This window comes from Chamaea fasciata, unplaced genomic scaffold (genome assembly GCF_029207755.1).
Source record: "Chamaea fasciata isolate MVZ Bird 193981 ecotype frontalis unplaced genomic scaffold, bChaFas1.0.hap1 SCAF_10, whole genome shotgun sequence".
NCBI classification, from domain to species: Eukaryota; Metazoa; Chordata; class Aves; order Passeriformes; family Sylviidae; genus Chamaea; species Chamaea fasciata.
In genome coordinates, this window is record NW_027094095.1 from 22256356 (window position 1) to 22280777 (window position 24422).

Here is a 24422-nt window from a genome sequence, read left to right on the forward strand (position 1 = left end):
TTCATTTTGCTTTTAGCAAATCCCCTTGAGCCTTCCTTCCCCTCAGGCCTCTGTTCCGTTCTTTTTTTCCCCCTTCTTTGCTGATTTACCTATTTGATCACAGCTCCCCAAGGCATGGTCTGCTTTTTCTTATTCTTCAGTATGAGGCCAAGTGAAGTTTTTACCTGCTAGAGGGCTTCCAGAACACTGATTTCTTTTCTTAAAACCTCTCTATTATGAAAACTCTCCACTAGTTTGATTAAAGCAAGATTTTGTTGACTACTTAAAAATATATGTTTATATAGTACTATATGCATGTTTATTTTTCAAAGTCTTAAAGTTATCTTCTAGAAAGACTTGTAACAAAATCAGCATGAATAAAATAAATACTATAAGTTAACTTAAGGAACAAAGAAAGCAAGTACTGTAGGTAGGCAAAATAACTTTTTTTCAACTGCAGCTTTGTTAGGTTTTTTTTTTGTTGTTGTTGTTGTTGTTGTTGTTGTTGTTGTTGTTGTTGTGGTTTATTTGGTTCTTCTGTAGAATTAAAGCTGATCCTGCTTTTAGAATAGACCTGATGACCGTAGACTTTACTTCTGTCCTGAATTATCCATTTGGGGTTTTTTTGGTTGTTTTGTGTGTGTGTGGTTTGTTTGTTTGCTTTTTGTTACTCGTAAGGAAGATAGAAAATAGCTGAAAATACCATAAAACGTAAGAAATAAATTTTGAAAGAAGAATGGCTGATTGCCTAGAGGACTTTGCTATCATTCTACAAGTTCACCTTCTGTGGTCAGAAATTTTATGGTACCAAATTTCTAAGCACAGACTGAATTCAATGGAACTTAGTGGTTAAAAATACTTCCTGTGCCTGAGTCAAGATGGTACCATCATAGAAGCACTTTCTGGTTAAAAAAAATGCTTAGAGCTGAAAGGGATAATATGTTCTGCACTGATGACTTTATTGGCAGAGATAATTGAATTGTGTCTGTTGTGATATAATCATTCTGGTGGAATCTTGCCATAAATCATAACTTTATAGGGTTCACTTAATTGACAGCATGTGAGAATCTTGTGTGACTTGAAGCACTTAGGGCAACAATTAGTTTTCTTTGGATTTTTTTACTTAGTCTTTCGTTTGCTCAAAACCTGTTGCTGGCTGTGTTAGTTGATGTCATTGAAACTAATGGCCCACAAGACTAGCATTTTCTACAGAGGTCGATCTGCATTACACCTTAAGTGCTCTGACTTGCATTTCAAATGTCATACAAAGGAAAACATTTGACATAAATAAGTAGTAATGCATCCATTTGCCTTTGCATCTTTAGTTTTTTCATGCATTGCTACTTGAATGTCCTCTACCCTGCAGACGTCCTGGGCCTGTCATTCAGATATAGTACAGTCTGCTCTGGTTACAGGAATGTAATGGTTTTGTTCTCCCTGAATTCATGGAAATGGTAATGAAACCAGATTTATTCACTTTGGAAGGAATTCGGTCAGAAGCACTTGAATAGTGTTTTCTGTGGGAGCTGTGTGTCTGATAAATGCCTTGCTGTAGTTAGGGAGGTTGGCATGGACAGGAATCTCACCTGTAAGGGGGTGGCCACTTTTAAAGGTGCTGTATGGATGCTTTGTGGAAATGACAGGTTCTGACCAGTCTTGTTGGAAAGGAGAATATTAAGATGGAAGATGCTTCCTTTCTGGTGCCTGAGCCTAGGAAAGCTTTTCTTTAGAAAGTCTAATAGCTTTTAAAGGGCAGGATGGTATCCAGGTGGGGATTGTTAATGACACAGAGGGTGAATGGGAAGCTGAGGACTTCCATAGACAGTGCAGTTTATGAATGAATTGTTCCCTTAGTCAAAATAAGATGTAAGTCTCCTCAGGACCAGGTTAGTGAAAAAGATCTGTTGCAAGAGGAGTTTATCTTTTAGTTATGTTTGTACTAATTATAACATCATTACCAGAATTGGAATATCAAAACAAAATATGCACTAAGTATAGAAACAGGCCAGTTGCATCTATTTCTCCCTGCTAAAGAGTTTTCCCAAGCAGCAGGAACCTTTTAAAAACCTGTAAGGATAACATCTGATATTTTCTGATTGTGTAGAGAAAAACACTTATACAAAAACTACAATACAACTCACAGATTTTAATTCTTGGGGGGCAATAGTTCCTGAACAACTTAAGGCTATCAATCACCTTAATGACTCAGCCAGTGGATGACTAGGTGCCACCAAATGCCAAGATTTGCAGTCACTTTCTAACATCTGTGCTTGGCAAGGAGTTGCATGCTTTTGTTATTATTAAATATTTATATTGTAGTAGTTCTTTGAGACTGGCCAGGTCTTAGAAACAAGAGTCTCATTCACTACAAATTCTGAATCATTCCCCGAGCAGAATCTATGTTTGCATTGAATTAAATGAGATTTCCGAAGGAGGATCATGAACGTGGAGTTAATTATAGACTGTATTTAATGCTTATGAAGTGGGCCAAGCTGAAGGTTGTATGGTCATTCTTCTGTCACGTAGTACTCACTGAATGCATGGTTTAGTCACCTCTGTGATTGCTTTGAGTCTGCCTTGGCAGATTGCAAGTGTTGATTCACTTGTGTTGAACATATGAAAAGTTCCTTTTTTGTAACCCATATTATTTGAGGGTTTCACTTGCATTGTTGCTCTCATGCTTCTGTGCTAGCTTTCCTTCCTGCTCTGCTGGTGTGTCATTTCCTCAGTGGGATGGAAGCTTAATGACTGCTTCTGCCTCTCTTTCAAACTCATCCATCAGAAACTACTTTCAAAGAGACTTCAGCAGATATATTGGGGATTTGATGCTTCTAAACAGAGAAAAGTTTCTCTTAGGAACATGGTAGATCTTTTCACCTTCTGCCATAGTCAGTTCAAAACCTTGGATGTCAAAATCTCAACTGATGAATGATGGAAAAATCTTCCCAGGGTCTGATTTTGAGTGAGGAAGAACCACTCCCTTATAAAATTTAACAAATGTTAAAAGATACGCTTGAGTTTCGTGGAACCATTTTGCACTTTAACAAAGCAGGGGGTCTTACAATTTTTTTCAAGGCAGAAATAGGAAAAAAAATGTTGTTGCCCCTCTCAATTGGAAAAATGGTTATAATATCACTATGGTTGATCACAATAACATAATATTAACGTATCGTATGAGTACACTCTGTTAACTATATGGTATATGTTTTTATTGGTATATATTTTATATTGTGTACTTTGGGAATCTTTAGACAAAACTTGACTAAAAGAAGGAATATTTTTTCCAATGAGCTTTGTGTTTTGCTAGACATTTTGTGATGTTGTGTATTTACATATTTCTTCATTATTATAGAATAGATCTGCAAGGTGCAACAAAGATTTTTTGAATATTCATGATGATTTCCACTTTGTGTTACAAAGAAAAGACAAAGAAATGGAGTCTTGGGGTGGGGGGGGGGGGAAGCCAGAAATAACAACCTTCAGCCTGCAAACTCAAATGAAACTTGATCTAGACTTTGAATAGACTGTAAAAGTGGAGGGAGTTTGGGCTAGAGAAACACAGAGATTGGGTTACTTATGTTTGTTGAAATTTCTTTACTTCAGAGATTTAATAATGAAGAACTGAAACAGAGCCCCTTCCCCTCATTTTCTTTCTAGGCTGGGAGATTGCTTTGAAATTATTTGTGTCTTTTTGTGGTACTTTGCCATTAAACACTGTAAAAATAAGCAGTAAACGTGTTGGAATGCTGGACTTTCCCCATGCCTGGTGCTGTGGGGTTTTCTCCTGCCCTGTTATTTATTTATTTTTTTTTAATTTGTCTTTTTGTATTCCTATGATCCTGAATGAGGGGCAAAAGAAAAGAAGTGAGAAGTCCCAAAGATGTCTTGTCCTGTGCAAGACTAAGAGTGTCTCTTCACGGGCTAAATGAAAGGATTCTGACCACCATCACAAGCAAGAGTCTCCTGATGCTTTTTCTGAAAGATATTTAAAGACTTAGCAGGCTTTATGACACTGGTATTTTTCTGGCAATTAGTTATTTATTTCTCTTTCGTTTCAGATTTTTAATTCGTCTCCTTCTACCTAATCTCTTCTATTCTGTACTAATTGTTTGAGCACTTGAAATAGTTAAGAAAATTAACTCGAGCTATTAATAGCAATTCAGTTACCTGGCTGTTTGTTGTTCATCCATCAAACCTCTTCCACATTTGGGTGGGATCTAACTGCCATCCTTGTTTTGCTCTTCTTAGTTAATTTCAATTTGTTTCAATTTTGATCCTTTGGCATTCTGATAAGGATTTCTCATGTGAGTCTTTATTATGTAACTTTGGGATTCCTGTGTTAGACAGTCTCAGTTGATGAAGAAGATAAAAATTGTAGAATTCAGAATTGCTGGCAGCTTAGACAGAATTGATTCATTGCTTGATTTGTTGAGTGCAAACAAAGTCAAAAACTTACGTTTGGTGCCTTTAAAAGGGCCAGTTTCCTTGAAGCTGGAAGTAATTATGAGTCAAACCATGTGGGAAAAGCATGTAAAGCAAGAAATATGAATGGCTGGGCATTGTTTAGAGCAGTTTTATACTGTTTGCCCCAAAAGTTCAGTTTCATAAGAAAGAAATGCTCATGGAAAAACTGTTTTATTGTGAGTATAAGGGGAGACAGTGATAATGTATTTATAAAAAAGTTAGAAGTGTACAATAAATGAAGAGTTTTGTTCTGTTTGGATGATGGAAAAAATGCTCTCCTTAATATCAATAACAAAATTTTCAGCAGTAGATGCCTACGTTTATGTGCTTTAGAATTGGTATGTCTGGATAAGATTCTTGAAAGAATTTCTGAAGAAGTAACAGAGGACTCTTTGGACTACTAGAGATTATTAATAAATCTTCAAACACTAGGGGTTCTCCATATCCTTGGCGGAAAATTGAAGTACAAATATTTTAAAAGCAAAAGGGAATGTCTCATAAGCTTTTCAACCCATTTTTGATTTTGAGAACAGTAGCGTATTTGCCAATATGAGTTTCCACAGAGAAAAAGAAGTAATACCTATAGTTCCAGTTATTGTGCTTACTAAAACATGAACGCTTTTTTAAGATGGGCTTATTCTTCATGTGAATATCCATGAAGGTGCCTGCTATGAGTGAGACTGATTTCTTTCTTGATATGTTTGTTGTAAGACTAAGTTTGTACATTTTGTGTTCTTCTAACCAGCCAGATGAGTTGCATAAAACTGGGAAATCTCAGTACTTTTTCCCTCCCTTTGTATGTGTAAGGTGGAATGCCTACTTTGCTTGTAGCTCTTCACCACAGTAGCATTAGTCTAATTAAATGTTTATTTGTTTTCCAGGAGTGGATATGGTTATAACTAGTTAGAAGTTTCTACTATTGTTGTTCTACTACTGTTGTTTGTGCAAAAATTTTACAGTTGTTGCATTCACAGAAGGCTAAATTTGCTCTAATAGCAAAATTCCATTCAGGGAATATCTAATAGCTCATAAATGGCATGGGGGTCATGTTTCTTTGTCCTCTTGAGAGAAGAGCACATTAAAAGCTACACTTCATATTTTTCCTTCAGAAATCTGTTCTAAAACTCGGAAACAAAATATCCTCCTAGAAAGAGCTTCTTGTTCCCTGAGTAACTTACAAAAATTGAATGAATTTGGCCATGTAAGCATTGGTTGTTCCCAAAACTTCAGTTGAAGAGATTAGAAATACTGCTAGATGTTCTGTGGGTTCAGGGGTTCATGCGTTTTGATAGAGATTTATGTTAAAACACTGGCATTCATCATTTTATTCTTGATCTTGGTCATTATGAGCAAAGCATCAGCACACATTGTGGAAGAAGAAGATTGGTTGCTGCCTGTATTGTTTCAAAGTAGTTGTGAGCTTATCCTTCAACTGATGCAAGAGCTTCCTCTCTTGAAAATCCTGAAGGTGTGTGTGTGATCACCAAGCATTAACTCTTCTGTGCTGGCCTGCAAGGTTCACCTCCATGGGGAAAACTACTTTCCTTTTTTGTTCTCTTGGAAATGTTGTGGGGAACCCTCATCAGATGATTGAGTGGAAATCAAGTGTATTCCAGCAGGGGAACACTGTACTGTTTATCAAGCCTTCCTCTGAACGTTGTCACTTACTCTGAGGAGCACACTTGCTATGGTATCCAGACACAGCTCAGTTGTCAGCCCTTATTTTATAAGCTGGCTCTGAGGAGGTTTTGTAAATAGAGTATAAGGAAAGAGACAACTTAGTCTACTCAGTTTGCCTCTAATTTTGTCTTCTGCATAGCTATAATGTGACCAGAGACAAAGTTTTGCTGTCTGCCTTGTTCTGCTAAGATTGCTATACATAAATTTTAAGAGTATGTAGTAAGTCACCAAGGCAGGAAAGAGTTCAGTGGAACAAACACATACAGACTTCTTGCATGCTGAGGAAGGACAGTAAAACCAAGACATACTTTTAACAGCTGTGATTTGCATCTGTTAGGTAAGAAAACAATGTCTTATATACTGCAAGAATAGAAGAAACCTTATTGTTGTGCTTGAGAACTGTCTAGCAGAAGAGAGAGGAATGAAGGAGACTGAAGGAACCCTGTTAAATATAATCCAAGGGGTAATTTATTTTACTTATTCTGTTCCCAGTCTTAAGACTGGAAACCTGATTGTAAGTTGTGATGGAGTAAAGACCTCTTTATTTTAGTTGTTCTAGGACTGAAGGACAAGGTAATTTTTGTTTAGGTGGATAAATTTAGGATGTGCTTTTTCCTTCAGGAAGCATGATGTTGCTGCTAGCATCCTTGATAAATCTGCACTGGAGAAGTACTCCAAAGGACCCCAGACCTGACTAGGACTGGTGGGAGAGGTGATGGTGTGTGATGCCCATTGTAATAAACAAAATATGATAAAGGCTAATTTGCAGCAGGAAGGTTAATAGCAGCTGTGTCTGATGTGACATGTTGGGGATAGAGTCTTGTAGCATTGTTGCTGTAAGATGTTTTTGAGGTTATGTATGTTTAAATCAAATTATGAGGCTGAGATGAGGTTTTCTCTATTTCCTTTTGAGAAAACAAGGCAGTTAAATTAATTAAACACTTTTTACTCTAACACGACACAGAAGCTCATGTGATTCTTTTCCAGTTCACAGCAGAAATGCTACTGCTAACACTAGCTTGCAGCACCACTCCTGCTCTAAGAAATGAGAATCAGGACCACAAAGGGAGGGACAGAAAACAGAACATGTATGTGCTGTTCCTGCCTTGTCTGCTGTGAAATCTGTTCCAACTTATCAAAGAATAAACTGAAAAGCCAACAAACAGTGTTTTAAATTTCCATGTTGAATGTATTTGGATAACTCTGGTTGATTTCAGACCTTTTAATTCCTACTTAGAAATGTATTTCCCCTGGCTCCTTAAAAGAGTTAATCTTGAAGACCTCAAAACAGTGAGTGGTGTCCTGTGCAGCTTTAAAATGTCAAGTGCCTTCCTCCCATCCCGTTTCATCCTCTTTTAGTGACCCTTTTTTATACCATTGAAGGCAGAAATTCCCAAAGGTGATTGTGTCACTGGACTGTTTGAGTCAGTGACTCTTATCTGTGCAGGAGTCAAAGCTGTATTTTAACATCATGGAACTTGGCTCAGGTGATTTTGTGAAGTGTTGATATTTTGATGAATTAACAAGGAGGAGAGGATAGGATTTGTCTTGTTAAAAAGGGAAACCTATTTTATGGCTCAGCCTTGGAGCTTTCCTTTAGCCTGTTCAAACGATTTGGAAAAATTATTTCTCTCTCTCTGTGTCTCAGAGCCATGAATAACCACCTGATGTAGGACTGGTGTTCAGTGAAGTTGTGGTGATACAAGATGAAGGACAGTCTGATTAATTGAACTGTTCACAGTTCTTTGAGACAAACTTTATAGAGTTCTCTGACTCATGGTGCTTACCTATGTCAGTTTGGGCAGTTAGTTGGGCAGCCTTTTCAGACAAACAGCTGCTCTTTGAAGCAAAGGAAGAAAAAAAAAAAGGCATTTATCTTAGCAGAAGAGCATTCACTAGAACAATGTATGGAGTTAACAGGAGGGCTTTTTTGATCTCAGTGATTCTGCAGCTGTTCTTACTGTTAAAGGTTCCAGCTATTCTCTATTTTCCCCAAAGCAATTTGGATTTTTGTGAGGGCACTTTTAGTCACGTTAACTGCAAGGGTTCTTCCAGGTCAGGGTTTTGTTCTGTATTTACAGCAAAGTTTCTGGAGGAAACATTTTTTATCCTGTAGCATTCTTCTTCTTAGGGCTTCAGTGTGATACTAGATTAATTGATGCCTGCTTGAATTCATGACATCTGTCTCTAATATAGGTCAGTGGAGACAGCCTTTTTTGGACTACTGCTTCAGAAAGAGGAGTGAGGAAAATTCAAAACCTCATGACTATATACAGCGTTTTGTAAAACTACTGTTAAACCACATTCCCCGATTGTGAGGTCACCTCTGCATACCGTCTAGAGCACTTTATTCACTGATCAGTGGTTTTTTCCTCTAAATTTCGGTCCAGTCTGGGGGATGGGGGGGGGGAAAAGCACCCTTGCCATATCAAGTTGGCTTTTTTCTTTTGTTCAGAGGAGTTAAATTGTTATTTTTTCCCAGGCTGTCCAGACCTTCCAAAGGAGAGTTTAAAGGGCAGCTTTTATTACACTTTGCCCTGGAAAGTTACTGAAGAAACTGAAAAGGGAGGGTGTTGTGAAGTGTTTGTTAGATTTCCATCTCTCTCAGTAGCTGAGATAGATCTTTCCAAGTGGAGTTTATTTCCCTAAGATTTGGTGTCTTCCAGTTGTCTGCAATAGATCTGCTCCTGCAACAGAAAGGGTTGAACTTCTTTTGTGGGAAAAAAGAATGGCCAGACAGAAGACTCACCTGCTCCAATATCTTGTCTCAAAATGCTCCTCTAGTTTAGGGAAGGAGAAAACTACACAATTGTGACACTGTTTTTGCTCCAGTGCCCACTCTCCAGCTTCTGAGGGGAGGAAGCTTTAGGGTTTCCAAGTTAGGGATGCTGTTAAACCTCTTAACAGCTTTTGATCCCATTTATACACCTGGTGTCTGTAACATACTGGTATGAAGAAAGATGCTTGTTTAACTGCATGTTATACAAGTGCTTCCTTTTATCTATTTTACTATCCAGGGTAATTTTGCTTGATGTTCCAATGATATGAGAAATAGTGAATCGCGTTTGACATTTTCCATATTATTCTGCTGTGCTCTACACCTTGCAGAACACTGAATCCATAGCCTGGTGCATTCTGCAGTGAAATGAACTACATTCTTCTGTAGGAAAATTTGGTGATTAAAACCTTAGTGTGACTGATGTTCTCACTTGTCATTTAGAACTAGTAAGCACTGGATTTTGACACTCAAATCTACTAAAGTGTATTATCCACAGACATAAAACTGTAATTTTGGGTATGCTGCTCTAGTAATTCTTAGTTGATCTTTTTTTTTTCCCTGCAGCTATAGGCTTTGGGAAAGTATCTTTGTTTTCATATGTACTGATTCCTGTTAGTCTGAGTAGAGGATTCATGGATTCTAATTGGATTGAATTATTTATTCTCATCTCTTTGGCACTTGTTTGTCTCTCCTGGACCTACACTGCTGGGTTCATTATACTAGAAGTAGAAAAACCCTGTTCCCTGTCCAAAGAAGGCATTGCCTATTTGTAGATGTAACAGATGTGGGTTGGTGAGGAACAATTACTGGTTACAGTAACAAAATTATAATACCGCAGTTTATCTTCCTTCATTCCCTCATCTGGCAAAAAATGGATGTGATAGGTGAGCATTTTATTTCCTACTAGGCTTTTAATGGCTTCATTTTTTATGACCGTTGCACTAACAGTGGTTTTTAAAAGGCATTTAAATAGCTAATCACAGCATTTAATTTCGGATGGTTTTGAGAATCACGTGGCCTAATATCAGGGAGCACTATCATTTCTGGCTTTGGGGAAACAGAGTTCATTTAGACATTCTTTAGAAGGTTCTTGAGAAAGGAGTTCAGCTGGGAATCCCAATTGACTGCTGAGGGAGTTTTTATTGACTACTGAGTCCTAATGCATCCCATCTCCAAACAGTGTGGTTATCCTCCATTAGGTTATCCTTGTCTCCTTATAAAACCAGAATGCTGATACTTATCACTGAGGATGAAAACCCAGTAATTTTGGATTGCAGAAACTAGAAGAGATAAAAGTCCAGTAATACACATCGAGGAATTGTGTTGATTGTCTGCAAGTTACTTCATCAATAGGTTACACAGTTTTTGTCCAAAGATTAGTAAATAATCAAAAGCTCAGGGAGCGGTCATCTTCATTTTTTTTTCTTCCCTTGGTAAACAGCTGCCTTCTGTGAAAATAAAATTTGAGGATTTCATGTTTTTTGTTTAGTCAAACAATTGGTATTCTAGCCAGTTGTTTTTCCTTTCCATGTTTCTTTAAAAACACAAACAAACCGGAAATGAACTGTTTTCTTTGCTCCTCGTCTGTGTCTGTTTGAACACAATTCTGCTTTTTCTCCGGGCTACTAGTCTTGAAGGTAAGATGTAACCAAAACAGATTTTTTTTTAAAAAAAGGGAGAGTTTACAGAAACCAAAGGAGATCGGAAGATCAGGGATATTACTCAATCTTGGAGGAGAATGCAGCATGAGGTCATATATAAAATGTGCCATGGAATTTGGTTGGATTTTTTATCTTCATCCTTTGAATCTGTTTTTTGTTAAACTCAGGATTTTTTCTCTTTATATACTTACTTAAAGAATTAAAAACTGTCTACCTTGAAAACTTTTTTTTTTTTCCCACAAGAATTCGGACACTTTTTTAGGCGTTGATAAAAGGTTATTACTTGAGAAGCTCCAGGCAGGGTTCTTGGGCCTTGGAACTGTAAGGGATGGTACAATGAGATGTTCCTTTCTGATAGAGAAATCACTTATAGCTGTATTTCTTAGGATGTTTATGTGTTTAGCATTGCTGAGACTAATCTGAAATTACTTCTGCCTAGTGAGCTAATTTCTACATTGCAAAGATTAGGAATGGAATATAGTAAGGAAGTAAGATCCTCATGACTTTTTTGTGGGTGGAAGCCTTTCCAGTGTGTTTGTGCAAGGATGGCATTTCAGAGGGTAAGTGACATTGCAGTGTTACTGCTCTAAGCTGTCCCTGCCCCTCTGCCCGCCCTGCACTTCCCAAGGGCAGAACTGGCTTCATGTCATCTCTTCCTTCAGGGCTGTGAAGGTAGGTTGTTGGTTTTGGTGGAATGTCTTCAAAACTTTGTTTTCCTGGGCCAATTTAATGCATCCTAATCTTCTTCAGCTGCTGTTCTTGAGTAGTCCAAATAAATAAATAAAACTATGTATTGATTATCATTGTAAATGAATTTCATGAGAAGCCATAGGTCTTAGTAGAGAATCAGAATTTACCATTCATTGTGTCATTTTAGAAACAGGGATTTGGATGATCTTTCCTTGTATTTGGCCATAGAACCTTCTTGGGGAATTTGCCTACACACTGGAGTAACATCTGAAAATTTTTACTTTTATTTTGCTGCCTTTACAGCCATAGGAGCCATTCCCATCTCTTTCAATGTAAGCATTTTTCTTTTTCCTCTTCTTTCTATCTACTCATTCCTTTCTTTTGTTTGTTTACTTTTTCCTCAGCTGGAAAATAGCAAATATCAAATGATCAGGCTGTGTAATGCCTTGAACCCAAGTCTGCAGACTTGTAAGAACTGTAATTGAAGCTTCTTAAAATTCTGGTTCAGTGTTTCCCAACTCACGTGCTCCTGGTGGGCATGGAGCTCCAGCCATGTACCCAGGGGAGGGTTTTGTGGTGGTGTCTTCCACTCAAGGAGATTCCACCTGCATGACATGATGGTCATGACTCTGCTTATGAAGGCAGATGTGGAGATGCATTTTTCAGTGCCCTGGTGTGTGGCATTGACTACCCTATAGTGAATGTAAGTGACTTTTCTTCCTCAGGCTGAGTAGCAGTAACTGAAGAGCTGCATCACCAAACCTGCTGAAGGTGTCTTCCCCTGCCTTTAAATAAACTGGTTGTATTTGCTGTGAGCCTGGCTGGGAGACTTGACAGAGCACTTACATTCCCACCTCTCTATTTAATAGAATTCCTTGGCAGGTGGGCAGGAGGGAAGGGCTGGCTTGTAGTTGTTTCAGGTGTTTTGCCCATCAAATGGAATTTGTTGCTTTACAAGCATATATGATATTATGAAAAAGAATATGAAGGACTGGAAACTGTCTATTTATTATACTATAAGTGATGTATAAAACAAATATCATTCAGTTTTCTGTGACCCTTTGATATTAATTGAAATACATACAAATGCACACACTAACCATTCTTTATTCTTCATGTATCTTGACATACACTTTGTAGAGCTGCTGTGTAGGCATAAGACTCAGGTTATTTTGAGCCCAAGAGAAAGAAACTCTAAGGAGAAGGATCTGTCTAGAGAGCACATTGCAAAGGACTGCTTTTCTTTGTTTCAGAAATGTGTCAGTTCATATATTTTGTGTGCAAGAGTAACAGCAAGGACATCAGTCCTCAAATAAGATGGTATCAGGTAGATGAAGTTTTTTGATTTTTACAGTCCACAATTTGAATTCCATGTGAAAGGCAAAAGAGCGAAATCTGTCTCTTTAAGTAGCTTTTGTAATATTCAGTTACATGAGCTTTGTTGTGGACATTTTTTTTAGCAATCTAAACACTGAATTGTATTACTAATTTCTTTTTTAAAAAGGATTTAGATTCTAGTCTATGAAGATGACATGCTGTCCCTGATCAGGACATGATGAAGGAATTAACCATGGTGACGTTTTAATATTTGAGATTAAAAGGAGACACACATCTGCCAAATGCAAGCAGAAGGAAAAATCTTGTTACTTCTTCTAAATCCTCTGAAAGCAGCTGGATTTTTAACTTATCCAAATTGTGAAATTTTGTTGAGATTGATGTCCACATAACAGTGTAGAGAAGCACAGAAAATCTTAAGAATTCAGGATGTGTGCTGGTCTCATAAGAGAAAAGTCAGGAAAAGAAGCAAGAGTGCATTTTCTGTTCAGTGGAATAAGCCAATTACTTCCCTTTAACTTCACCCTCATGCAGGCACTTGTTTAAAAACAGCAGATGTTTACAGTTACTGACTGTGACTTGTTTTTCTCATTTATTCTGGAGAAATTTTTTTACTTTACCAGCTTTTTCCTGCACAAAATCAGAGAGAATTTAAAGGCTCCACGGTGTCACCTAATTACATTCTTTCTCCACTAGCTCTTTAACTACCTCAGCCCAGCATGAGCATGAGAATTGGGAGCTGGAATAATGTACCTTGACCTGGAAGGTGTAGAGGAGATTTGCACCCTTCTGTCATAAGTGTCATGATGCTCCTGGCTGGCTGGCTTATCAGGACAGCCTTGGAGTGCAGGCACTGTAATGGGGCTAGTGAGATGAAGCTATTTACTAGCTTATAAAGCACTAAAGAAGTAATAGTGTTTGGTCTTCCCATTTGGAAATAAAAACATCATCAAGGAAGCAACAATATATGCTGCAGTGTAGTAGGTACATTGTCATCAAATACAAAGGAGATGCTCATTTGTAGACTTCAGTTCCGTACAGTTCTTTTATTACAGAACCACGTAGCTACAAACACAGTGCGATTTTTTCAGAGTTGGATTTGTTTGAAAGATGTATAGTTCTCTATGGGATGCTTTGTGCAGGGTGTTTTGCATCCTGATTTATGGAAGATTGATCTCTGCGAATTTGTGGATCTTGCAGAAAAATATACCCACAGAGCAAATGTCTATATCTAAAATAATGACTTGGATAGCTTCATCCAGTAGCAGAATGGTAAACTGCCTTACTCTAATTTTGCTCTGGGTTACACCTTCTAGGGGCTTATCATTATGAACATGTTGGCAGCGACAGTATGCAATGCCTGTTTCAAAGAGATTGAACAAATAAAACATGTCCCTAGATGGATTTAAAATGTAGAATGCCCCTTTCTAGTTTTCTGTAGCTTGCTGACTCAAAATGCGGCACCAAGGAAGGAGATGAGCAAATGTTGAATGATACGAGATGGCAGCTACAGTTGGCTTAGAGAACTGTTCTGCCTCTGGCACTTTGGATCATGAACTTCATCACATCCAAGAAACGTTAACAGCTCGGCCTGGGGGCTTTAGCAGCTCTGAGTGTCTTTGTGGGTTTGTACTGACAGCTCCCCTCCATCAGTATGCAGTGATTGGCATTCGGGGGGCTCACATGCAGGAGGGTCTCAGCCTGCTATTCTTGTGCAGAAACACCATGATGGGCATCTGAGTGACGTTTTAATTTGATAATGAAAGCACCATTAAAGCAGAAAAGAGAAAAATGCCTGTGTTTGTGGCACAAGATATTTTGTGTGACCACTGAGGTCACTTGAGACAGGCCTGCTGTTGAAATAGTTATACAAGTTTGCCAGCAATGACTCACTACCATGGTGGATGCAGACACATTCCAGTTGCTTTCTACTTGTTTTTGAAGATTTTGGTATTAGGGGTTTCTGAATATTGCCTAAAGAATAAAATTCTAGCAATGCTTAGGTTTGCTTGAAAAAAGTTTAAATTTCCCACATTTTTTCATATCTGCAAGTGCTTCAACAAGCTATGATCCATACATTCTGCTGTCCCTTTTGACTGTGTCAGGAGGGGATGTACTTTAGCATCATTAAAACTGTTTGTTTTGTCAGTCCTTCGTGTCCCTATTTGTAAAGAGATCCTGACTGGCATAAGAACACAAATCATTTTGGATGCTCATTTCTCAGATGTTTTTTCATCTCTCTCATTTAAAGAAATGTATCATGATATCACACCATCACCTATGGAAACCAAACTCATGGATTTGCGTTGTGCTAGTTAATGTGGCACCTGTCTCTTTCTCTCCATGTCTATATTATATATTTAGAGATATCTAAACTTTATTGTAAGTAATTGACAGTGTAAATGGCCAAATGTATTGTTCTGCCATCGTACAGATGAGGAATTTTGATAGTAAAATATTACATGTTTGGACCATAACTATGAAGAATATCTGTAGCAGAATTAAATAGGATCTGTGTTCTTAAGCTTTTTATGGTGCTTTTTAGCTTAAAAGATCTTAAGAAATTAAATACTTACAGTGACTATTTATCTTCTTTAGTTTCTTTTCTCTTCCAGCTGTTGAAGGTTTAGATTTTTATTCAGCAGAAGCAGATTTTATTCTATAAGAGCCATAGAGATTCTGTGTATATCTATTTATTTGGAATTACAGGGGTTCTGTATTCAGAGACCATTCTCCTATAGTTCAGGAGCTATAGGAGGTTTTGTACTGTATGTAGCTAGTTGTAAAATTAAATGTTCATCTATTGTTCATCCAGTTGGAACTGGCTACTGGCCTCTTGAGAGGTGATGCAGGAGCAGTATAAGAATAGTTACTGTCAGTTCAGCATGGAGTTACTGTCCTTCCTGTATGTAATTTTGAAACTCTGAATCCACATTCATTGCAGTTTGCAGTAGTTTGCTGGTTAAGTGATATCGGTGATGCCTGGGAGAAAAACATGATTGGGATAATAACGGGCTCTTCAGAACTGATTTTGTGGTGCTACTCTGTGGAGCTGCACTATCATTTTCATTTGTGTCCTACTGCTGAACTGGAGGAATAAACCTTTCATTACCTGCCTGTTGCTGATAATGATTTAGCCAGCGTTATCGATCGCATCTTTGCAGCTTGTCTGAAATGTCAAGTGTGGAATTATAAATGCTTTTTTTTGTTGTTCTTTGAAGGAATATTAACAATTCTCATATTGTGGCTGACACTAAGATATCTAATGTTACTTTGTAAGCACAAATGAATTAACCCGTGTAATGCTTTAATGAAATGGATGAATGTAAAAATGTTGCAGGTGGTGAATAGGGACACAAAATTAAATGGTTTTTTTCAGGTTACTCAGTAGACCTGCGGTAAATGAATGGATGGACTGAAATATCTTTGAATTACTACTCTTGTTTCTGCACAGAAACTGAATGGAAGAAACCCCACATATTCTAAATTTGGCGCAAGAGTCACTAGCCAAGCTGAATTAAGACATACCTCAACAAAGCAGCAGCAATGTCATCTCTTCCAAATAAAGCACTCATCCCTTGATGATACCCTACCAGTACTGCTTGAAGCTTTGTTTCAAATTCCTGAAACTATCTTTAAGTAATCTTCTAAATAATACTTTTCTATAATTTTACTTTGATCATAACTTAGAAAACTAGCCAAAGCAAAGTACTGTTTTATGTCTTTTTTCTTTTTGAAAGGTTGAAGTCTAAAATGATATATTGATGTTTTTCTTACATGAGCTTTACCTTGCTAGCTATGAAAATCTTCAGCAAAACTAGTGATTTAGTGGTATTTCAGATATCTTTAGCTCTCCCCTTTCTTTGTTGTTCTTCTGTGATGCCATAGTGCAACAAATAAATAATGGTCTGTGTTTGCAATTACTCCCAGTAGCTGTTTTCTGCAAAGCTGTAAGGAGAAGAATTACTTGGATGATTGCAAAAACTACTTCACAGCCAGGAGAGTCCTGATTCTGTACTTGTTTTTCCACAGGCCTCCAGAACTGGCATCAAAGTATGCCAATTTCTCTGAGGGAGTGTGCAAGCCTGGCTATGCATCAGCGCTCATGACTGTCATCTTCCCAAAGTAAGTAATCACTGTGGGAGTTTTTTTCCCACTTCCCCTTATGGCCTCTGATCCTTCAAGGTGGGCGGTGGGCAGTGTTTGTCTTGAAAAGTGTCTCTGCTCTGTCACTTGATTGGTTCATAGAGAGACCAGTGTTGAAATTCTGGACTATTTGAGTGGTCAGTGGCAATAGCTTAGTTGACTTCAGTCTGACTAGGACTTTTGCTCAAAGAGTAGAGACTTCCGGGTGTTGAGTAATAAAACAAATTTTGTTGTCAGTGCATGGTACAAATGCATGGTCAAGCTCACTGCTTGTACCAGATGATGCAATGCTCAGGAAGCTTTGCTCATGATTAAGTTATCTGGAGTAGATAATAAAGTGTGATGTTTTGTTGTAGTTGGTTTGGGGTATTTTGTTCTTGGAGGAACAGAGTAAAGCATCCCTCAGGTGCCTGTAGAATTTCTGGGAGACAGTTCACAAGATAGATTGGCAGGAACATTAATCTGTTGAGGCTCAAGGATTTCAGTTTGGTGCATTGAATGGAATATTTGACCAAATGGTTGTTTAACCATTGTACAAGCTTCTTGTACACGTGGAAGAGATGCTCTAGTGCAATGATATCTTTGACGAAAGAGGTTGAGGACTTCTAACATAACTGGCACTTTTCCAAAAGAGCTATTTTATTTCTTTTGAGGAGGGAATTTCCATGACCTGTGCATCTAAAGGTTAGGTTGAGTGATCACTGCCTTCAGGCCAAGCCTGAAACTAGTAATATCTTCTGAATTTGTTTTTGTTGACAAGCATGCTGTCTGAAAGCTTTTTTAAAATAAAAAAATACATCTGACATTGCCTTGTAACCAGTAGATACTACAGACAAGCCTTAAAAACAAAACAAAACACTAATGTTCTCCATCACCAGTGTAAACCAAACAATTATCAGTCTTATCTTCTGTGAGAATTTTGGAACTATGGTTAGAATATAAATACTAGAACACGAAGTGAGTGCTTTTAAATCTGTGTTTGTGTACATATTAAATGTAAATAGTAGAGAGTAGGATGAACTCATTATTACAAAACTATTAATCTTATTTTAATTTTGAAAAGACTTTGGCTTTGAGAAGGAGGTTTTTAGCCTCCTAGAATCTGAAGTGATATTTATTCTCTCCCTCAGCAGCTGCTTACCGATCTCTGTTCAGTCACCTTCTCCCAGTAGTTGACTGCATTGAATTAATTCCATGCAGAGGTACAAACGTGCCTGTAGTCATAGCAAGTGGTTGTTGTCTTGTTCATACATTGGAAAATCTTACTCACAGTTTTAAAGACGGCATCTCAGCAGGTATTTATGTTCAAGTGCTTATCTAAGATGGACCCTAAAACTAGTGTTGTCATTTTTTCCTGTGATGTCTTTGATTTCTTTACCAATTCAATACAGTGTTGGACATTTCATTGTTTTACCAAGTACTGCTGTAAGGATGGCTCACCAGTAGTTCTGGAAAAAATTATGCTGCAGTTAGAATTTCTTCTCTTCTGAAACTTCCCTTGTACTCGGAGAATTTTGCAAATTTAATATTACCAAGCCGGGTATTTAGTATATTTAGAACTCTTAAAGCCAAATTATCATGCCTGTTCATTTAAAGATTCGAGCTGCATGATTTGTTTTATTCTAACTTTTGTTTTCAGTTGATTGTGTCATTAGGAAACCATCATCTCTACAACTGACATTTTTTAGGCTTGGTCTTTGCTGTAAAATGTGTGGTTTTGTTGGGTGTTTTTAATATTTGGATGAAGTTGGTTTGGCTGTTTTCAAGCATGAATAAAATGTATAAATGTTTTCCCATTTTAAGGTTCCTGATGTTTTAGTGCAATTTTAAATGTAAATAGGCAAAATATGGTGGAAATAGTTGAAATAGAATAAATATTTCTCAGAGGATGTAGCTCTTCTTGGTAAGTGCTTTTTTACTGGTAAAAATGAGAATTCAGACTTTACCAAGCATGAGCAAGTGTTCGATGGATTAAAGGGCAATGGCCTGAGAAATACCAAAATGTGGTTGATGGTATGGAAAAACTAAATGTTTGTTTGTTTGTTTGTTTGTTTAAATGGAGTCCTCAGTTGATCAGTTCTTATTCTAGCAATACTTGATCCCTTCATCAATAATCCTGTCTGGAAAAAATCCATACTTCTAGAGAATAATCTGGATTGCCTGATTTAAATGGCCACAGTCCAAAAAAATATGTGTTAATATATCCAACATGAAATAAAACATCTGGGAGGAACAAATGCAGATTTTACCTTCAAGACAGAAAAAAACTCTGTCTTGGAAACAGATAAATCTTCATGTAATCTTAACAAAATACCATTTCTTAAGTGCTATTTCATATGTACACAAAAAAGTTGAGAATTTTGTGCGAAATACTGTCTCAAAATACAAAAATCTCACAATCCAAAATTTCTAGAATACTGTGTCCAGTTTCAATGGTAAAGTGTGAGAAGGGAGGGGAAATAAGACATGGAAGAAAAGCCACAAAAATGAACAACGACTTGCTTCAACAGTAAAGTAAACAAGACTCCTAGAAATAAGTCATCTTTCTGAAGCAGAAATTGTATCCAAATGAGGAGAATAGGAAAAAGAATTAACTTTGGCAAGTTAAATATAAACCATAATGAGGTAGAGCAAAAAAAATGTTGAGGAACAACTTCGTAAAGACATTAAAAAAATAATAAGGCGTTTTGTCTAACTGTCAAAGACAGAAAGCCTGTCAGAGATCCCGATGAGCTGATAGAAGTTTATAACATTACATGTGAGCTAGGGGAAGGTAAAGCTGTAGCAAAGAAGTTATTTGCATTGCTATTCACTGCAGAACAGTTCCCTTGTGGACCCTTCATTTCCAGGGGACAGGCTGGGGGAAAGTGACAGAAGCTTGACGTTTTGGAGTGAATTCCTAGCACAAAGGATTGCTAGGAAAAGTTCTCATTTTGTGAGGAACTTGGTGTTGAAGTTGCCGAGTTACACACGGTTGTGCTTAAATTGGCCTTAGAATGGAAGAATGAAAAGCAGTAAACGTGCTGGGCTTTTCAAGAAGGGTCTGAGGGGTTGTTTGGGAAAGAGGAAGCTAAGAGCAAGCCTGGTTTCTGTATCAGGCTCCTCTTAGAACCTAAAAATAAAGAATAGAATTACTGTTTGCTCACAGATAGAGAGGAGACGAGTTGTCTTCTGCAGCAGGAACTTCTGCCCTGTAAATCTGCTTGTGTTGTTTCAATGATTGAATGAGGATTTGATAAAGGTGATTTAACTAATACAACACATCTTTAAAAAACATTTAATGTACACACACGCAAAACCCCGAAACAAACAAAGCCCTACCTGAAAAACCAAAAACAACCAAACACTTGCTGTTTCAAAGATTTTTGGAAAGTTAAACTAGTTTAATCCTGTAGTGATTAGATAGTGACTAGGTAAATAGTGGAAACTGTATGGAAAAAATAAGAAGATTGGACAGTACAGGGATGTTACTCCTGGAGTCTTCTGGAAGAAAGTGTGCTGGGATCTCTGCTGTTCCAAGTGCTCATAAACTATCCGGAATGGAGGATGAATAATAAAGCACTAACACATTTTTCCAGGTGGTAAGATCAAAAGCTGACTGTGAGGAATGTCAGAGGGATCTCACAGCGGTAAGTGGTGGGGCAAGAAAATGGCAGGCCAAATTCAGTTCTGATAGATATAAGATAGTATTTGTGGAGAAGACTGATCTGAATTTGGTGGTGTGTGTTGAACTTAGTTGTGCCTTAGTTATACTCTGTGAAGTAGAGGAAGCAGAGGGTGTTCACACGCCTGTATAACATAGTGAATGACATGGTTTGACAAGATTTGGTGGTATTAAATGCAAATATTGTGCTCCAGGTTTAAAGTAAATAAAAGTACGTGCTATTTCATGCTATTTCCAGTTACATTTTTCTGAGAATGGGCTCCAGAGTGGGTGAAAGATTTAAAAATATAAAATATGCTCTTAAGTATTCAGGTATGGAGTCTCTTAAGTTACATCCTAAATGGACATTAAAGACAGCGTGTAGCTTGATGTGGTCTCTCTTTCTTAGGCTTCTTTTAGGAGTGTTGTCCCATGGGCACAGATGTCAGGTATTGGGCAAAATGGATGTCTGGTCTAATCCCTTGTGCTCATGCCTTTCTTTTTTGGGTTTTTTAATGATTGTACCTTAAAGGCAGAGTGACCCAGTTTCAGAAAAACGTGCTGTTATCTGAGTCACGACAGTGGCTCCACACCAAAAGAAGTGGGTGCATGATCTCAGTACTGCATCTCGGTGTAAGGTCTGGCCAGCTGGGCTGCATCTGCTGCTCACTGTAAATGAGGGAGTTATCTAATTTTTCACTTTCCAGGGCAATAAAATTCTGCCTCTTGCAAATCTCCCAATAACAGATAATGACTCAAAGTGCCTGAAGTTACTGGTTTCAAAATGATACAAAGAAAATGGCAAGTGTGTTTGGTAAAATGGCATCAGTAGGTTGGTGAATTAGACTACTATGTTCAGTGAATTACACTATTTTAGTTGGTCTGAGGTCACCTACAAGTCTGGAGTTAATGCTTTGACCTTTTTGTAGAAGGCACTAACTTGTATTTGCAGTGGTAACACTGCAGTCTCCTGCGTGTCTGGCCTTGCTGTGGAAACGATGCTGCCTGTGTACAGCTCTTTCTATGGCCTATTCTTCATCAAAAGAGAAAAGAGACCTCTGCCCACAGTTTGTGGCTGACATGCCAGCCTGGGACAGTTCAGCTACTCAATACTCAGCTGCAATTTTCCAACCACAAGCTCTTGTAATTTGGCAGCTAATACTAAAAATTAGAGGAGGCAGTAAATAGAGAGGGAATGTCTGCAGCCTGCAGTCTTGTGTATCTGTTTGTTAGGGGAACATGGCAAAGAATTATTTAAAGAGTATCTGAAAGTATTTCAGAATAAGGGAGAAAGAGGTAGTTCAATATGCAACAAATCTGTTGGTGTTGTGGCCAAAGGAATTTATCATTTGTGATTCAGATACATAAGACTATTTTTGCACCAAGGATATAATTGTAAGCATTTTCTAGTTAATTTGTGCTAAGAAATAGCCTTATATGAATCACAAACCTTTTAAAGCCAATTCGGAAATAAAATTAGTTTGGTTTGTTTGATTATTGTGGTGTGATCTTTCTATTGATTAGCAATTGGTATTTTCCTTACAGTCATATTTTCCCCCCTCTTTTTTTTTCAGTACTGTAGCCTGCTCTTCACACAGACAATAAACAGCTCTCCCGTAAAGTCTTCTGGATTTATATTTTCATGCTGAATTGCTTCTTTGTACATAAAGTTCAAAAATTTTAAAGCTTTCATATCAGCAGAGAGTGCATGACACGGATTTATGCCAGCCACAGAAATTTCAGTGGCTTTCTCTGAAGTCATTCTTCTGTGAGTTTTTTCTGATGTTTAGTTCCCCCTTGATTTTGTAGGTCATAGACTCCTGTGCCTTTATACACTTCCACAGGCTAGGGCAATATAGAAGAGGCAGCACCAGAAGGCCTTTCTTTAGAGTGTAGACTCCTGTCTCCTTCACATCCGACCTTGATAAAAATTTCTTTGCCATGGGTGTCTTACAGATATGGTTTTGCATTTTTTATGCTTTAGGGTAAACCTCCCCCATTCTTATATGCAGATAGGGGAATAGGGACTTTGGGTGGAACTGTAGATTCAACTAGGGCTTTAGTAGGAGTCAGGATAATTTTAAAATGTGGTCCCCTGATCCTAAATATTTCCACATTCATTTCCGTATCTCCTTTCAGGAAGCTGTGCTTCTTATAACACGCACACAGTAGCATCTGTCCATCCCACACATTTCTGCTTTGTTGTTTAGATATTCAGAAAAAACATATTCTAGAAAGAGAATTTTTTAACCCTCTGCTTAGAACTGACTTTATACATGTCTGACTGGCTCCATGCCTCGTGAATTACTGCCATGCCCAGCATGGGCTTGTACTGAAGTGACAGGGCATGAGCTCAGTGCTATGGGGCTGTCAGTGCAGGTGATGGCTGCTTCCTCTGTGATTAACTGTTTAAGGAGAGCTGAGGAAGGTGAAGGATGGCAGCTTCATGTGGTTCCTGAGAGCTCATGAAGAAATAGGCTGGATAATTACTGTGCCACTGAGGATTGCTACAGGGAATCAAAACTTGCCTGAGTGTAGCGTGGTGCATCTGCTGCATAGCTTGGGGTCTTTTCAGGTCCAGTGGAAATATCTCTTAATTTTTTTAGGATATATAAAATTGTATTTATATCTATATATATGCTGAATTAGTTATTGTAGTTATTGATAGTAGGATTTTTTTGTCTTCTAAATGTAAGTATAATGTACATCTTATTGTGAAACACACGGAGGTGGTTCATTTTGTTAATGTGATCTGTGAATGCAGCTTGTGTTTAGTGAAGAGTGGACACCTCTCAAGACTTCCACTGAAGTCAGGGTCCCTGTGTCCCAGACACTGCTGTGAGAAAGTCTTCTGCTTTCCTTCAAAACAAGATTGCTGCTGTTCTGGGAATGGGGAATATTCAAATCGCTGTCCCTTCCTTAAATCTCTTGTTCTGTGCCTGTGCATTCATTCAGGAATAGTGTGTGATGGCGACAGAGGTTGTTTCAGAGCTCACAGTTACATTTTGGAGTCCCAGTAACTGCTGTAATCACAGCTCTGGAAGGAACTTCATAGGTGCCAGTGCCCAAAAGGCTGTCTGGGGAAGCTGCACTGCTGACCTGGAATCTTCATCACACCTCCCACCTGTCCCCACATCAAAGAGTAAGAAAATATCATTGTTGCATTGTTGAGGTTTGAATTTGAAGGAACAAGTTGATGCAGTTATATTTTCTTCTAGGCAGTACTGAACATCCTCATTTTCCCTCATTTTCTTGGTTAACTCTGGCTAAGAGAGTTCAAGACTCGCAGGAGGCAAAAGGAAGGATGAAAGAGAAGTTGTTGGTGCCCTGGTCAGTTAAGCTGTCAGAGTTTTCCATTTCTCCAAGCTCCGGGCTTTTAAATGCCTGGCCTGTGCCCTGCCAGGGGATTGAAGCCTGCTGCTGCTCACCCTTACCTCCTCTCACCTCCTTATGCTGTGTTTTGTAAATCCCAGGCTAAACAAACATGCAAGCCAAAACATACACCCTCTCAAATCACTCCTGGTGTCTGGGTAGCACCTCCCCACGCAGAGCTCTGGCTTTTCCAGTAACACATCTTCCCATGCAGTCAGCTGCTGTTCCACTGTCACTGCTGGCAAAGGGAATATTTTGCACTTCTCTACCTTTCTTTCTTTGCAAATTTTATGAAGTGGTGCCTTTTTTCTCCTTTATATGTTGGTTCTGGGAAAACTTTCTCAGCTTTTTCACCTCTGCAGTTAGTGTATTAGGTATTATATATAATTTGAAGGCAGTTACTAAGAGGATGATTTAAAAAAAATATGTATTAGTTTAAATTTTGAGTGACAAAATTGGGTCACAGTATACAACAAGTATAATTCCTGTGTTTGTTTTACTGTCATGGACTCATTTGAGATATTTAAATCTCTCATACTTCAGCCTAAAGATGACAGGTATGGTATCTCACAAAATATTTTCGCTGCCACTGGCTCTAGTGAAAATACAGCACAGTCTGTTAGGAGTCGTTTACTTTTAATGTTCAGACTAGGATTGCTGTCTGAGCTCTTGT

General features: G+C 38.1%; 1 protein-coding gene across 12 annotated transcripts in view; it reads left to right on the plus strand.

The window, feature by feature from the left end:
- The window catches only part of ST3GAL3 (ST3 beta-galactoside alpha-2,3-sialyltransferase 3), a 177841-nt gene that overhangs the window by 52202 nt on the left and 101217 nt on the right, over window positions 1–24422 (plus strand). For 9 of the 12 annotated variants that reach the window (XM_066192668.1, XM_066192674.1, XM_066192673.1 and 6 more), the window contains one exon: window positions 16621–16713. The exons of the other annotated variants lie outside the window; for them this stretch is intronic. In XM_066192668.1, coding sequence (XP_066048765.1) covers window positions 16621–16713 — 93 coding nt within the window. The remainder of the gene's footprint in view (window positions 1–16620; window positions 16714–24422) is intronic. 12 annotated transcript variants of the gene reach the window in all.